The sequence below is a fragment of the Haliotis rubra genome, unplaced genomic scaffold (assembly GCF_003918875.1).
Source record: "Haliotis rubra isolate DU_JTF1 unplaced genomic scaffold, ASM391887v1 Scf930, whole genome shotgun sequence".
NCBI classification, from domain to species: domain Eukaryota; kingdom Metazoa; phylum Mollusca; class Gastropoda; order Lepetellida; family Haliotidae; genus Haliotis; species Haliotis rubra.
This window is the reverse complement of record NW_025767669.1, coordinates 233434-250253: the sequence shown is the minus strand read 5'-3', so window position 1 is coordinate 250253 and position 16820 is coordinate 233434. Positions and strand designations below refer to the sequence as shown.

The 16820-nt window shown below is 40.6% G+C and overlaps 2 protein-coding genes across 2 annotated transcripts; both read left to right on the top strand.

The window, feature by feature from the left end:
- The first annotated feature begins 10622 nt into the window (after positions 1–10622).
- LOC124264596 lies at positions 10623–11045 on the top strand. The gene has a single exon (XM_046699344.1). The coding sequence runs from the start codon at positions 10623–10625 to the stop codon at positions 11043–11045; it is 423 nt and encodes a 140-aa protein (XP_046555300.1).
- Positions 11046–11583: 538 nt separating this feature from the next.
- On the top strand, positions 11584–12708 carry LOC124264595. Its single transcript, XM_046699343.1, has one exon. It carries the CDS (start codon positions 11584–11586, stop codon positions 12706–12708), a length of 1125 nt encoding a protein of 374 aa, XP_046555299.1.
- The last annotated feature ends 4112 nt before the right edge of the window (positions 12709–16820 follow it).

Below are 16820 nucleotides of genomic sequence, written 5' to 3'. Positions count from 1 at the left end.
TAAAACCTCACTCACTAATAGGAGTACTTAATGAAATGAGTGGTGAAACCAGATCACATTTGGTAAACTGTGTATCATACCGGCGTCTTAGATAGGTGCTCATGATATCAATCGCTAGTTTCGTCTACTTTAGTCTCAGATATTTACAGAAACACGAGTCTCATAGTCTTCTTCATAGTCGTCGCTTTATGTGTATTAATCAACTGATCGCGAGTTCGAATCCCATATTCGCCCAGATTATTGCCTGTGATGTGTCAGAACCAATCGCGTGTAATTGGGGTTTCGTCACGTTGTTAAACCTCCAACAGCTGTGCGACATCTGGCTTTCCTCTCACAAGGTCGACCGGGTTAGAATTGATCTTCGGGTTTGAATTGATCTTCAGTAACTCATGCTTGTCGTAAGAGGCGACTAACGGGATCGGGTGGTCAGGCTCGCTGACCTGGTTGACACATGTCATCGGTTCCCAATTGCGCAGATCGATGCTCATGCTGTTGATCACTTAGTTGTCTGGTCGTGACTCGATTATTTACAGGTCGCTGTCATATAGCTGGAATATTGCTGAGTGCGGAGTAAAATTAAACTCACTCACTCAGTCTCACAAGTTCAGACGCCCATATTACTAAACACTGTATAGAGCCTCTCAAAACCCTTCCTTAATCGCCACAGTACTTCAACGTTTCGACAGCTTTCCGGTGCTTGCCGTGCAGCTGGATGTGTTTTCAAACCATGTCTTCCCTCAGATTTGCCTGAAGTGGTTAAGGTGATACGAGATCGTTTAGCATCGCGTTCAGGATTACAGCACTTGGAAGTCTTTGTTTTATGCCATCACCTAGACGATCCGACTTTGTTTTAATTTTATCCCAACACTGAGACAATCAATATTTTGTTTTATCAAACACCGAGACGATGAGACCATGTTTTATCCCAAAATCGAGACGATCCCCCAACACCGAGATAAATCAAACTTTGTTTTATGCCAACACCAGGATAAATCAAAGTTTGTTTTTTGCCAACACCGAGATAATCAGACTTTGTTTTATCCCAACATGGAGACGATCAATCTGTGTTTTATACCAACACCGTGATAATCAAACTTTGTTTTATCTCAACACTGAGACGATCAAACTTTCTTTTATCCCAACACCGAGACGATCAAACTTTCTTTTATCTCCACACCGAGACAATCAATTTTTCTTTTATCTAAACACCGAGACGATCAAACTTTCTTTTATATCAACACCGAGACGATCAAACTTTCTTTTATCTCAAAACCGAGACGATCAAACTTTGATTTATCCCAACACCGAGATAATCAAACATTGATTTATCCTAACACCGAGATGATCAAACTTTTTTTATCCCAACACCGAGAGGATCAAATTTGTTTTATCTGAACACCGAGATGATCAAACTTTGTTTTATCGCAACACTGAGACAATCAATCTGACTTTGTGCTACCCCTTTAGTGTTCAGAGCCAAACAGTACAACAACCAGTTCCAGCTTTCAAGATATCTTGAACCCGGGGATCGAACTGTCCACTGCAATGCGGAGATGAACCTTGGGCCCAGATGAACCTTGGACATAACATGATAGTCGTAGCGTAGCGATGATTTTGTGTGTGTCCTGGGCTGATGACGTTATTTAATGTTAGTGTATGAAGTGGGCGATATATGAACGCATGTTGGGTTTCATTTAAAATAGTGATCTAAACCTCAATGCGAAGCGCAAATTCCGAGAACAACCGTAAAGAATGGATATAACATGTGTACAACCAGATAATCCAGTGATCAACAGCACGGTCATCGATCTACGCAATTGGGATACGATGACATGTGTCCACCAAGTCAGCGAGCCTGACAACCGGATCCCATCAGTTGCCTCTTACGACAAGCATGGGTTTCAGAAGACAAGTCCTAACCTGGATATTCACAGCTATGGAATATAAACAGGATGAAGCTGTGATATTACTGACTGCGGCGTGAAAAAACATTCATTGATTCAACTGTCTCCATCAGTAATTGCATCTCAAAAATGTTCATCTTAATATGATCTGATACAGGAACTTCAGCATGACACAAGAGGTTGCTTAAAATCCCCAGAATCGCCACCGTCAGACTGTCAATATAATTCCAGTTCAAACAATGAGTATCTGAGCGACAGGCTAACAAACAACAGAAAACAACTCTAAATCTTATATGTGTCGCGTGCTTCTTGAATCAACAAAGCTACAAAGGAAATCCTTTTCAAGTACCAAATCACAATATCGATCGACAATGCTGTAGGTTTTTTAAATCTAATAAGCCTTGTTGGGTTATCGGTTTTCACTTGAGACATCAAAAGCCGATCACTCGAGGACCGGCATCGTGCGATGCAGGATAATCGATGCCGCATCATTCCATTCACGGAGGCTGTGTGATAAAGGGATGCTCCTGGTACAGACTCTTGTATATGTTCCGCTGATGTACTTAATAAGTATTGATTATCTATCACATGTTACAATGAATTTCCGTAAATCTCCTAATGTACCTCGTTCGACCCTCAAGGTATGTCATTCAAGACGTACTGTTTCACTGGTCTCGCGGGATCTCGTTATGCGAGACACTACTCTTATTATTGATTACCTGTTAATGTCTCGATGGAGTTCCGTGTATGTTGTCGTTATGACACGGAGACCTCCGGGTGTAGACGGAGTGCCAGTATTTATCAATAATGACATACGGAATTCTTGTATACACGTGAATGTTGTGCGTTAGTGAACGAGTGAGTATGGTTTTATAATCCGGCAATATCCCTGCAGGGGACAACAGAAATGGTCTTCACACATTGTACCCACGCGGAATGTAAAACGGGTCATAGCTGTATGTAGACCGAAATGTTTAATGAACATCATGAAAAGATATCATAAAACAAAACTGTCGATGATTTTAAGGGGGGATCACCCATTTTGTTCTGGGTTGGAGGGGTTTTCAACTTTGTAGGGGGTGGCCATTGATCTGAATATCTTAATGAGATAATTTTGGTTATTTGAACAGGTGTTGTGTAACCAGTTGAAAGTTATCCAACGAATGTTGTGTAACCAAACTAGGTTATTCAACGATAGTGACGTCATGATGCCGAACTTTTTGTTGCCACCTCGATATTTTAAACTAACATTATAACTCCATTCAAGCAGTTTATGACCAAAAATGTCAACCAAACAAAACATTAGGCTTGTGGATAATTTAAATTCAATTTGCTTGGACTGGGGATTAGTAGTTTTTTTTAATTGAATATTTTATGTGTTTACTTTTATCTATAAAGTAGTCGCGTAGCTGTTATCTTCCTTTCGTTTTGTTTACATCTGGCATCATCTGCTTGATTTGTCATCATGGTTCACACTGTTTTCCCTTCCTGTGTGTAATAAATAGATCACAAAACACGTGGATGTTTAACATGAGTGAGTGAGTGAGTGAGTTTAGTTTTACGCCGCACTCAGCAATATTCCAACTATATGGCGACGGTCTGTAAATAATCGAGTCTGGACCAGACAATCCTGTGATCAACAGCATGAACATCAATCTGCACAATCGGGATCGATGACATGTGTCAACCAAGTCAGCGAGCCTGACCATCCGATCCCGTTAGTCGCCTTTTACGACAAGCATAGGTGGCTGAGGGTACATTCTAACCCGGACCTTCATGGGTAGATGTTGAACATGGTAAATATTGTAACTTCCGTCGTGAATAAATCAAAACGTTTAAAAATACCTCGTTGGAATATTTTCCATATTCAACACCCATTCGTTTTCCAATTTCTATTTGTCATTTTTTTTTAAAACAATTCTATTTCTTTTTTTTAAAATCAATAATTATATAAATACTGACATTACTAAAAAGTATCCTTCACTGTTCTCACACTAGAATATTTATTTATCCCTTGTTGAATGAAAAAAATAAAAAATAAATAATGAAATTGTACAGTATGATAATGAAACCTCAATTTAGACCAGTTCTAGTGCTGAGAAAAGAGGACAAATGTAATTGGATGGATGATGTTGGCTGCAATCACCAGGCCTAATCTCGACACCCGTGAAGGTCCGGGTTAGAATGAACCTTCAGTAACCCATGTTTGTCGTAAGAGGCGACTAACGGGATCGGGTGGACAGGCTCGCTGGCTTGGTTGACCCTTGTGCTTTTGCTGTTGATCACTGGATTGTCTGGTCCAGACTCGATTATTTACAGACCGCCGCGATATAGCTGGAATATAGCTGGAGTACGGCTTAAAACTCACCTTATCTCAACAGCCTACAGATAACGCAACCACAACCCAGGCAATGTATTGGTCAGTAATATGAACAGTTATCCCCGCTATCGGGACACTAAGAGTGAATGAGTTTGGTTTTACGCAGCTTTAAGCAATATTGCAGCAATCTAAAACCACCAAACAATGGGCTTCATACATTGTACCTATATGGGTAACACGAAGAATCAGTCATAAAGTAACAGTGGCTGTTTCAAAATGTCCCTTTTCTTTGGATCAGAAACAAGAACAGTTTAGGAACAATTTATTCGTACATTTAAAAAAAAAGAAATTATGGTCATGAAAGAAGTGCCAACTTATTCACAATTCTATAGATAGGCTGCCCTCAATCACGAGCAACGATTCACTGTCAAACAAACAAGCAAACAAACATTCGATCGCCGTCCCAATATTAGTCACATGATTGTTTGGCCCATGGTCGACTTTGCAGACAATTGTGATGTACCTGGGGCATTGGAGTTTGGCGAACGCACGCACGCACGCAAACACGCACACACACGTACGCGCTTTGAGCTTTCAACTCATGTTTATGTTAAATAATGTTATAGCTGCGTGAATTATTAATCCACCTCCGAGATAATCACCACAATTGCCAAATACCCCAGTGAAACTAAGAAACGTTCAGCTCATATGCTTCAGATCCAATTCAGTCCAAAGAGGACATAAAAATAGGGAAAAAAATCCAATAACAACGTCGCCCCGGTTCATTCATGTGAAGCCCTAAGATTAATCGGATGTAAATAGGAACGCTGTGATATGGCCTGGATGAAGGACGAGATCAAACGGTGTGGTAATACAATTCATTTTTGTCATGTCAGCCATTGATTACCACTACATCACTGCTGGCGCTACATGGAGCTAATCAGCTTTCACAGGAGCCTTGAAAACGCTCGTTGGAGGTACTGGAACAGTGAGGTGTGTTCCACCCATACAATCCCTACACTCAAACACAAACTTGTAGTCACATGTCTACCCATACTGCCTCAACACGCACAAGGACAGTAACATCTTTCCCCCATGCCCCCCCCCCAGTCACACCCTCCACCTGTACAGTCCCTATACCCCCCCAAACAGTCACACCCTCCACCTGTACAGTTCCTATAGACAAGCACCCACACACACAGTCACGTCCTCCACCCCTACAGTTCCTATACACATACACAGTCACGCCCTCCACCTGTACAGTTCCTATACCCATACACACAGTCACACCCTCCATCTGTACAGTCCCCATACCCCCCTCACACACACACACACACACACATAGTCACACCCTACACCTCTACAGTCCATATACCCCCCCTACACACACACAATCATAACTTTCACCCAAACAGTCCCTATACCTACATACACAGGCACACCCTCCACCCATACAGTCCCTTTATTCCTACACACAGCCACACCATCTATCTATACAGTATATATACCCCCACCCACACACAGTCATAACTTTCACCCATAAAGTCCCTAAACCCACAGCCACAGTCACACCCTCCACCTGTACAGTTCCTATACCCCCGTCATATCTTTCATTCATACAGTCCCTATACCCACACCCATATCTTCCACCCATGCAGACCGTATATCACTTTTGTCCGACATGCATAGGCACAGGCTAAAGGTACTCAATAGATGTTCTGGAAACAAGTTATAAGTTATGGATTCATATCCTTTTCATCAATTTAATTGAAACGATTAGTTGAAGTGTTTTTGCTGTAAAAGAAAATTTAACAAAGTTCTTGAGGTCACGTAAGAGCAAATATCTTCAACTGCTAGCAAATTCCACTCTGAAAAAGGCAATAATTTGAATACATTTCTTCATCTCAGGCCTAGAGTTTGTTGAGTACGTTTATCTGCATTAATAACAGAGAAGAGATCACCCTGACCCCAAATCGTTATATTCATGGTTTACTTACAGTTCTGAAGACGTGAAGGACCCGGGATCCTCGACAAATACAGATCGATGTCATCGACTAGGTTGTTGAGTAGTTCAGGGGTCTTACTCGATTAATTTGAACTGGTGCTTCGGACGTGTTTGGAGCTGACAAGGAACAGACAGCTTGATTACTTTGTAAGAACATGGAGAAGACAAGCTGATAATCAATGTTCTAGGGTGAGGATATGTTCACCGTGAAAGTGTTGGTCCTTGTTTTTGCAGAATTCTGTAATTTCCACTGAGGCGTTTGAGTTGGAAGTTTATGGGACTTTTGAATGCAAAACGAAGCAGTTATTTGTATGCATCTGTTGTGAAACCCATACATAAAAATGAATGGGTGACTGAGTGTTTCCCGAAGCAAAATGTTCTTTTCGCTATATCGCACCAATGAAATGCAGAGACACCAAATATTGGTTGAATCGAACACTGTTGTTTGTTTCCAACTGAAAGGGATTACACCGTTTTCCAAAATGTGTTCATTACTGACTGTGACGTTATGTTGTAAGTGATGTCCCTCGTTGCACAGTCCACAGAGAGTTCAGGGCAAATTCCTGTGATCTCACATGCAACCATGTTAAAACGTACATGTATGTTGGTTTTCTATGTATACTACCCATCAAAAGTTTAGACTCAATTTAAGCATTCACCATGTTAAGGATAAAAAGTTAATTTGGTTTTTACCGGTAAACTGATCCGGGCTTTGTTTATGTTGCCGCCGGTAAGGATCCGGATTTTAAGTGGTCCCGGCCGGTAGTTTGATCCGGGCGACTGAGGTCGACTAAAGCACATGGCTGGTGTCACTGCGGTGATTCAATTTTGTAGAGGGTCAAGGGGCCAAGAAAATTTGTAAGTAGTTGATTGTTATTATTTATATTGATGAACATTGTTTGATAGGGTCACAAAGCGTGTTAAGTTTGATGAATTTATATGAGTTTAGAATAATTTCAGTTTTGTCATGTCAGGCACGTGGGTTCGTGTTTCATATTTTCGTTATATTTACAGATACATTGCATTTATCTGAGTAGTCAAGATATTGATTTAGCAGTGGAAATTGTTCAGCTGTATTTTTATAATTGTTTATTTTATTTATACAGTTTGAACCGTATCAAGTTGAATTCTACCTACGCTGCGGCGTCATGTAAAGAGTCTGCGGACAATAATTCAATAAACGTGTTCAAGATGAAGGCCCGACTATGTTTTAACCTCTGCAATAAAGTTCAAAATTTTTTCAAGGATTTATAAACATTTGAATCAGGATGTTTGACAGCCAAAGTGATATCGAAGAGTGTACTAATACTCGTACCAGAATGGAAAACGTTAGCGTTGACATTGATGAAGGTCGTGTGATTGCAGAAACAATTACACAATTAAGAAGACAAAGGGGAGGAATAATGTCTTCATATACTAAGTCGGAGAATTACCTGAGGGACAAACTTCGTGAAAAGGCCACTGTGGTTTTGGTTGACTTAGTAGACAATGAAAAGGACAATATTGAAGGAATAATGGCCAAGCTTGTACAGAAAACTATGCAATTGAAAGATCTTGTTATGAATGACCCTGCTGAATATAGTCAAGCCGAGACATATTACATTCAGGTGAGAGATAGGTATGAACAGTTAATGACTGACATTAAGGTGTGGAGGCTAACTTCACAAAGTAATCCAGGAAATGATATAGAGGATGTGTGCCCAGAAGATTCTGCAAGTCAGGCGTGTGGAAGTCATACTTCTGTAAGTTCAAGGTCGAAGGCTGCTGCAAAGAAAGCTGCTTTACGTGTGCGAGCAGCAGCATTACAGAAACAACATGAACTGAAGTTCAAACAGCTGGAGTTGGAGCAATTACACGAAACTCTTCAAATAGAGACAGACATAGCAGCTGCTGAAGCAGAAGAACAAGTTTATGAAGAAATGAGAAGTAATGTCTCACAGAAAAGGGATAACACTGATGTATTGCGTGATACAGGCTTAACTCGTGATGGTTTGGTACAGGGAAAGGTTCTGGCAAAGAAGGATAAGCGTTTGGATCCTTTGGCAAAGGAGTGGCCACACCGGAAGTCTTATCTATCAGATAGGGGTGATAATCCAACCTTGTCACAACATAATCAACAGGAACAGCAGGTAAAGAAACAGGGTCAACATGGTATCATGGATGCCCTTGTCAAGTGACAGGTGACAATATGACAACTGATGATAAAATGCTCTACATGCAACACCAGATGTTGAATGTTATTCAGCTTCCCAAAACAGAGCTTATGAAGTTTGATGGGGATCCTCTGAAATACTGGATTTTCATTCGTTCATTTGACAACAGCATTGGGAACACTAATGTCAGTGATAGTGCAAAGCTTACTCGTCTTCTCCAGTACTGCACCGGTAAAGCTCTCGGAGTCATTGAATGCTGTGCTGTGATGGAGCCACATGTAGGATATCCTGAAGCTAAAAGACTATTGTTGGAACGTTTTGGCAACCAATATGTAATATCAAAGGCTTGGGTCGAAAAGGTCACTGAAGGATCAACCTTGCGATATGGTGACAGTTCAGAATTAAGGAGATATGCAGACTCTGTTAGAAGCTGTGTTATCACTTTGACTGCCATGGGTAGACTGAATGAAATAGACAATCAAGTCAGAATGGGGAAGATAATTGGAAAATTACCTTCGTATCTTCAAGGGAGATGGAGAAAGCAAGCAGTTCATACCTTGAAAGTTCAAGGCAATTACCCTGGTATTGAAGCTCTATCAGAATTTATTGAGACAGCTGCGGAAGAAGCAACCGATCCGGTCTTTGGTACAGATAGCTTAACTTCAAAGGACTTAAAAGGAAAACCCCAAAAGCCTAACTCTGGAAAATCTGCTGTGTCCAGCTTTAACGTTCAAGCTAGCAAGGACACTGGCATCTCAGCTGGTAGTAGCTCTTACAAGAACCTAAACAATCAGTACAGGACTGGAGGATGGCCTGCATGTAAGTGTTGTTTGGGAAATCATGCCATATATGTGTGTAACAAATTCAAAGAAATGACTCCACAGAAAAGGTTGGACATTGTGAGGGAACATAAGATGTGTTTTAATTGCTTTTCAACTCAACATGTGTCTTACAGCTGTAACAAACCAAGTCGGTGTCAAGTTGATGGTTGCAATCGCAAGCACTCCAGATTGCTGCACGATGGCTTACAGACATTGGTAAAGTTTGGTGGACGTGGTGTTGGTTCATCACATGGACAGACGTCTACATTGACACAAGAATGTGGAACTCAAACTCATTCAATGCATAATTCTGTCGGTGGTGGTGTTAATGGGGCCGGCGTGTCCAGAACAGCCCTGCCTATTGTCCCCGTTTCAATAAGGTTGAATGGTCAGGATGGATTCATTGAAACGTATGCTTTTCTTGATAATGGAAGCACGAACACATTCTGTTCACAAGAATTGATTGAACAACTCGATGTGAAAGGAACAAAACGTCTCTTTCACTTACTACATTGACCAATGAAAACTGTGAATCTGAAACCAGTTTAGTAAGTTTAAACGTGACAGATCTTGATGGCAGACATTCAATGCAACTACCACATGTGTTTGTGATTCCCAAACTACCTGTTCCGACTGAGAGTTTAGCCAGCCAAACGGATGTTGATAAGTGGATTCATTTACAAGGTATAACTCTGCCGACCTTGGATCATGGAAGGATAACTCTTTTGATTGGACAAGACAATCCTTCAGCACTTGTACCAATTGACGTGCGGAAAGGTAAAGACAATGAGCCATATGCTACAAGAACAGTATTTGGCTGGACACTGAATGGGCCATTAGAATATGGTAGCCAAAGAAGGATAGTATCAAACTTTGTCCAAGCAGAACACAGCTTGGAGTCTTCAGTTGAGAGATTTTGGAAGTTGGACTCTTGTGAACACATTTTTGATAGTAAACCACAAATGTCTGTTAATGACAAGCGTGTTATAGATATTTGGCAGGAGTCTCTGGAGGTTGAAGAGGGACATTATAAAATGCGAATACCTTTCAGAAGTGAGCTTCCAAGCATGCCCAACAACTACAGTGTTGCAGAAGTCAGACTTGAATATCTAGGCAGGAAATTATCCAAGAATAAGAGCCGTAATGAGAGATACAGAGATGGAATACAGGAGCTTCTCAGTAAAGGATATGCTGAAAAGGTTCCACGTGAAGAAACAAACCCCAAGGAGGGCCCTGTTTAGTATATCCCTCACCATGCCGTGATCAGTGAGAAGAAACCGGACAAGTTGAGGATAGTTTTTTGACTGTACTGCTAGTTATGGAGGAACAAGTTTAAATGAGGAGGTTCTTCAAAGACCAGACTTAACCAACACATTAATTGGTGTTCTCCTTCGATTTCGTCAGGAAAATATAGCCATAATGGGTGACATTGAGGCAATGTTTCACCAAGTTAGAGTTGCCGAAGAGCATCGCAATGCTCTGCGGTTTCTTTGGTGGCCTGATGGAGATGTATCAAGACAATTTGAGATCTACCGAATGACAGTTCATCTGTTTGGGGGCGTTTGGAGTCCAAGTTGTGCAAGTTTTGCTGTGAGACGCACTGCTGAGGACCATAGAGCTGACTTTAACCCCGAAACAATAAGGACAATCTTGGAAAATCTGTATGTGGATGATTGTTTGAAATCTGTAGCCTCTGTATCCAAAGCAATTCATCTCGTGAAGGAGTTGTGTGAACTGCTCCTGAGAGGAGGTTTCAAACTTACCAAGTGGATCAGCAACTCCCGGGGAAGTACTAGATTCCATCCCTGCAGAGAGAAGAGCAAAGGAGCTCAAGGACGTTGATCTTGGAAGTAATGTTCTTCCACAGGAGCGAGCGTTAGGCGTTAGCTGGAACACTGAATCTGACAAATTTGGATACCTGATCATGCCAAAGAACAAGCCAACTACACGGAGAGGTATATTAAGTGTCATCAGTTCAATTTATGATCCTTTTGGATTTATATGCCCAGTTACTCTGCAAGCTAAGAAAATCTTTCAACGTGAGTGCAGACTGAAGAAAGGATGGGATGATCTACTGGAAAAATGTAATGAGGAAAAATGGATTGAATGGATTCAGAAACTTTCAAGGATTGAACAGTTGACAATTACACGTTGTGTGTCTCCCTTTGACTCTGACGATTTATTGAAATATGAACTACATCATTTCTCTGACGCTTCCATGGAAGGATATGGAGCAGTATCATACCTGAGGATTGTCAATTCTGATGGCAGAATCCACTGTGCTATATTGATGGGAAAGGCCAGGCTAGCACCCATGAAACAAATAACAATCCCAAGGCTTGAACTCTCAGCTGCAGTCATTTCTGTAAAACTGGATCAAATGTTACGTCAGGAACTGAGACTCAAGATAAGTAGTTCTACCTTCTGGTCAGACAGCATGGTTGTTCTTCACTACATTAAAAGTGATTCACACCGCTTCCATACATTTGTGGCAAACAGGATAGCTGTTATTCATGAAGGATCCACGGCTGATGACTGGCGTTATGTTGAATCCAAACTTAACCCTGCAGATGATGCATCCCGAGGTCTTAATGCAGATGAGATGATTTCGCAAGAAAGATGGATGAAAGGGCCAGACTTCCTCTGGTTGGATGAATCTGCATGGCCGACTATTCCAGAAGCATTTGAGTTGCCAGAAAGAGATGTGGAAATAAAGAGACCCAAAGTGTACTTTGTTCAAGGTGATGTCAAACATGGATGTACTAACAGGTTACTGGAACGGTACTCTTCATGGTACAAGTTAAAGAGAGCTGTAGCTTGGATCTTGCGACTGAAACAGTGCCTATTGATAAGGTATAGAAATCTGAAATCTGATCAAAGAGTTCAAAAGAATTCACTAACTGTTGAAGAAATCAGAACTGCTGAGTATGAGGTGGTGAAGTTTCTTCAAAGATGTCATTTCTCTGATGAGATCAATGATCTTACAGGAGGTCACCCTGTGAAGAAAACTAGCTCAATTTACAGACTCGAACCTGTGATGAACTCTCACGGAATCGTGTGTGCTGGAGGCCGTCTCAAGTACGCCGAAATACCAGAACAGGCTAAGCATCAGATGATTCTCCCTAAAGCACATCATGTTGCCAGGCTGATTGACATCACTATCATGAGCTTCTTGGCCATTCCGAGGGAACATGTCTTATCTCACATGAGACAAAGGTTCTGGATTATCAGTGCTCGTACGACAATAAATGAGATTCTGAGAAACTGTGTACATTGCAAGCGTGTTCAAGGTCTGAAAAATATCCAAAGAATGGCTGACCTTCCATCTGATAGGGTTACTGCAGGGCACCCCCCATTTACCTATGTCGGCGTGGACTGCTTCGGGCCATTTGAAGTCAAAAGAGGACGGGCTCTAGTGAAACGGTATGGGTGTCTCTTTACATGCTTAACCACCAGAGCTATTCATATTGAGAAACTGAATCAATGGACACAAACTCTTTCATAAATGCATTACGACGGTTTGAGAGTCGACGAGGAAAACCTGAGAAAATCAGATCTGATAATGGTTCGAACTTCAAGGGAGCACACAGGGAATTGAGGGAAGCAATCAATTCATGGAATGAAAGCAAAATACAGAACTACCTCACACAGAAGAATATTCATTGGGAGTTCAATCCTCCTACAGCATCGCATATGGGAGGCGTTTGGGAACGTCAGATAAGAACGGTGAGGAAAGTTCTTAATGGGCTGTTGAATGGCGACCATGGTCTGCACGATGATGGTCTGCATACATTATTCTGCGAGGTGGAATCTATAGTCAACAGCAGACCGATTACAGTTGTATCAGACAATACAAAAGACCCAGAGCCACTGTCTCCAAACCATTTACTTTTTACTGCGGTCGTGTCATACAATGCCACCAGGTGAATTCCATATACATGATGTCTATCGCCGACGATGGAAACATATTCAGTTCCTTGCAGATGTTTTCTGGAAGCGTTGGTTGCGCGAATACTTACCAACATTACAGTTGAGGCAAAAATGGCGCAAACAGACCTGCAACCTTTGTGTTGGAGATATTGTTCTCGTGATGAATGAGAACACCCCACGTAATATGTGGCCGCTGGGTAGAGTTATCAAAACATTCCCTGGCAAAGATGGTCTTGTCAGAACGGTTGAACTTACTTCAAGAGGAACGACGTATGTAAGACCAGTGCATAAACTGTGTCTACTCAAAACAGTGTCTGAGTGACTTGTCTGATATGTGATCAAACACTGAGGATATTCAGTGAACAATTCAGAGAGGCGGTGGGGTGGCCTAGTGGTTGGGGCGTTCGCTCGTCACGCCGAAGACCAGGGTTCGATTCCCCTCATGGCTAATTGTGTGAAGCTCATTTGTGGTGCCCCCCGCAGTGATATTGCAGGAATATAGCTGGAAGCTGCCTAAAACCATACTCACTCACTCGGTGAACAGTTCAGAGACTTTTGATATTATTCTTATTTAGTTATATATTATCTGTTTGTTTTGGGCTGTTGATATGGATAAATGTTTGCTCAATAGTATTAGCTTCACATTTATGGGGCCGGAATGTTAAGGATAAAAAATTAATTTGGTTTTTACCGGTAAACTGATCCGGGCTTTGTTTATGTTGCCGCCGGTAAGGATCCGGATTTTAAGTGGTCCCGGCCGGTAGTTTGATCCGGGCGACTGAGGTCGACTAAAGCACATGGCTGGTGTCACTGCGGTGATTCAATTTTGTAGAGGGTCAAGGGGCCAAGAAAATTTGTAAGTAGTTGATTGTTATTATTTATATTGATGAACATTGTTTGATAGGGTCACAAAGCGTGTTAAGTTTGATGAATTTATATGAGTTTAGAATAATTTCAGTTTTGTCATGTCAGGCACGTGGGTTCGTGTTTCATATTTTCGTTATATTTGCAGATACATTGCATTTATCTGAGTAGTCAAGATATTGATTTAGCAGTGGAAATTGTTCAGCTGTATTTTTATAATTGTTTATTTTATTTATACAGTTTGAACCGTATCAAGTTGAATTCTACCTACGCTGCGGCGTCATGTAAAGAGTCTGCGGACAATAATTCAATAAACGTGTTCAAGATGAAGGCCCGACTATGTTTTAACCTCTGCAATACACCATATGTTATGTATATGTTGTGGTTACATCCAAGATGAATATCTCCCCATAACTTGGGGCAACCAGCTGCAAAACTTTGGCAGATGAGCTGCACGAGGATCATGCATCAAATTGCTGAAAAGCATGTGCAGATATCATGCATGTGAGCAGCTGCGTTTTGGTGTAAAGTTTTGTTACGAATTCACCAATTTTCACTGAGTTTCATCATTTATTAAACTCATGACAATAATATTTTCAACGCTACGAATTTGTTTTATAATACATCAGTTCATGTGTAAACAGTACCTTCAAACAGTATGGAATATTTTGCAAAATCAAGTTTAGAACAGTTGACTGAAGTAAATGGCTACATTTACACTAGTGACTCTAAACTTTTGATAGGTAGTATATATTGTGGTTGCATATGTTTGTATGCATCTGTGGTATACAATTGAAAGGGGTTATGCTGTTTTCCTAAATGTGTTCATTACGGCCTGTGGCGTTTAACAGAACATGTAAGTGATATCCCTTGATGCAGTGCACAGTGAATTCCTGTGATCTCAATTCCAACCATGTTATAACGTGACACACTCCATATGAAACATGTACATGTATGCTGGTTTTCATTGTCGCTCTATGATCCCCAACTAATGCTTTGCGTAACACTTGTTTGGTGTTTACCACTACACTCTGCAAGATTATAGCTCTATGACTGCGGTCTGTAAATAAATGAGACTTGGCCAGAATATCTTGTGATTGACAACATACGCATTGATCTTCAGCCAAGTGAGCAAGCCTTTGTCGTCCCTTATGGCAAGGCTGCTGATGACCAGGTATTCACCCATCTGTTAACGTAAACAAACCAGATAAACAAACAAGATTCAACGGATTTATTTAATACGTTTATTGACATGTTACATGTTGATATTGATAGGTGAGGTGAAATTGGGTTTAACGTCGTGCTTGAGAATATTTCGCTCATATGACGATTGATATTGATAAAGCATTGGACACTCTACAGTGTATATTTCAAACTTGTGGAAGTGAAATTAAATGTATTCAAGCGAAATCTATCCCTGTTAAACGACCACCCGACTGGCTTGATGAACAATGTCGCATTCTCACGAGAGAAAACAACAGACGTTGAAATATATTTAGAAAACAGTCCACTAAAGAGAACTATAACCGCTATAAGTGCAGCAGAAACAACTTTAAATATACCTGTAGAGCCAAGAACAAACGTTATAAACATTCAATAACTCAAGCTATACATGTGGCAGCAAGCTCAAGTGACTGTACAGTATTTTGGAAGTCTTGTGAAAAAGTATATCACAAGTCGTTCATCTGAGTCTATTATCTCCCCTTCAGTATAGCTGATTACTTCAAGAACTTATTAAATCCTACACAACCTGGTGATGGCAGTTTTGCAGAGGACACTAAAGCGTATCCTAATATCATGACTGTAATACATGTGCAGAATGTTGTGTTGAAGATGATATTCTCTTAATAGACTTTAACGAGCAGGATGTTGTGTTGAAGATGATATTCTCTTAATAGACTTTAACGAGCAGGATGTTGTGTTGAAGATGATATTCTCTCAATAGACTTTAACGAGCAGAATGTTGTATTGAAGATGATATTCTCTCAATAGACTTTAACGAGCAGAATGTTGTATTGAATATGATATTCTCACAATAGACTTTAACGAGCAGGATGTTGTGTTAAGGATGATATTCTCTCAATAGACTTTAACGAGCAGGATGTTGTATTGAAGATGATATTCTCTCAATAGACTTTAACGAGCAGAATGTTGTATTGAAGATGATATTCTCTCAATAGACTTTAACGAGCAGAATGTTGTATTGAATATGATATTCTCACAATAGACTTTAACGAGCAGGATGTTGTGTTAAGGATGATATTCTCTCAATAGACTTTAACGAGCAGGATGTTGTATTGAAGATGATATTCTCTCAATAGACTTTAACGAGCAGAATGTTCTGTCGAAGATGATATTCTCTTAATAGACTTTAACGAGCAGGATGTTGTGTTGAAGATGATATTCTCTCAGTAGACTTTAACGAGCAGGATGTTGTGTTGAAGATGATATTCTCTCAATAGACTTTAACGAGCAGGATGTTGTGTTGAAGATGATATTCTCTCAATAGACTTTAATGAGCAGGATGTTGTGTTGAAAATGATATTCTCACAATAGACTTTAACCAGCAGGATGTTGTATTGAAGATGATATTCTCTCAGTAGACTTTAACGAGCAGAATGTTGTGTCGAAGATGATATTCTCTTAATAGACTTTAACGAGCAGGATGTTGTGTTGAAGATGATATTCTCTCAATAGACTTTAACGAGCAGGATGTTGTGTTGAAGATGATATTCTCTTAATAGACTTTAACGAGCAGGATGTTGTGTTGAAGATGATTTTCTCTCAATAGACTTTAACCAGCAGGATGTTGTGTTGAAAATG

Excerpts from the sequence above, each read along its gene's own strand:
- LOC124264595 (XM_046699343.1), top strand. The coding sequence starts at position 11,584 with ATGTTACGTCAGGAACTGAGACTCAAGATAAGTAGTTCTACCTTCTGG.
- LOC124264596 (XM_046699344.1), top strand. The coding sequence starts at position 10,623 with ATGGGTGACATTGAGGCAATGTTTCACCAAGTTAGAGTTGCCGAAGAG.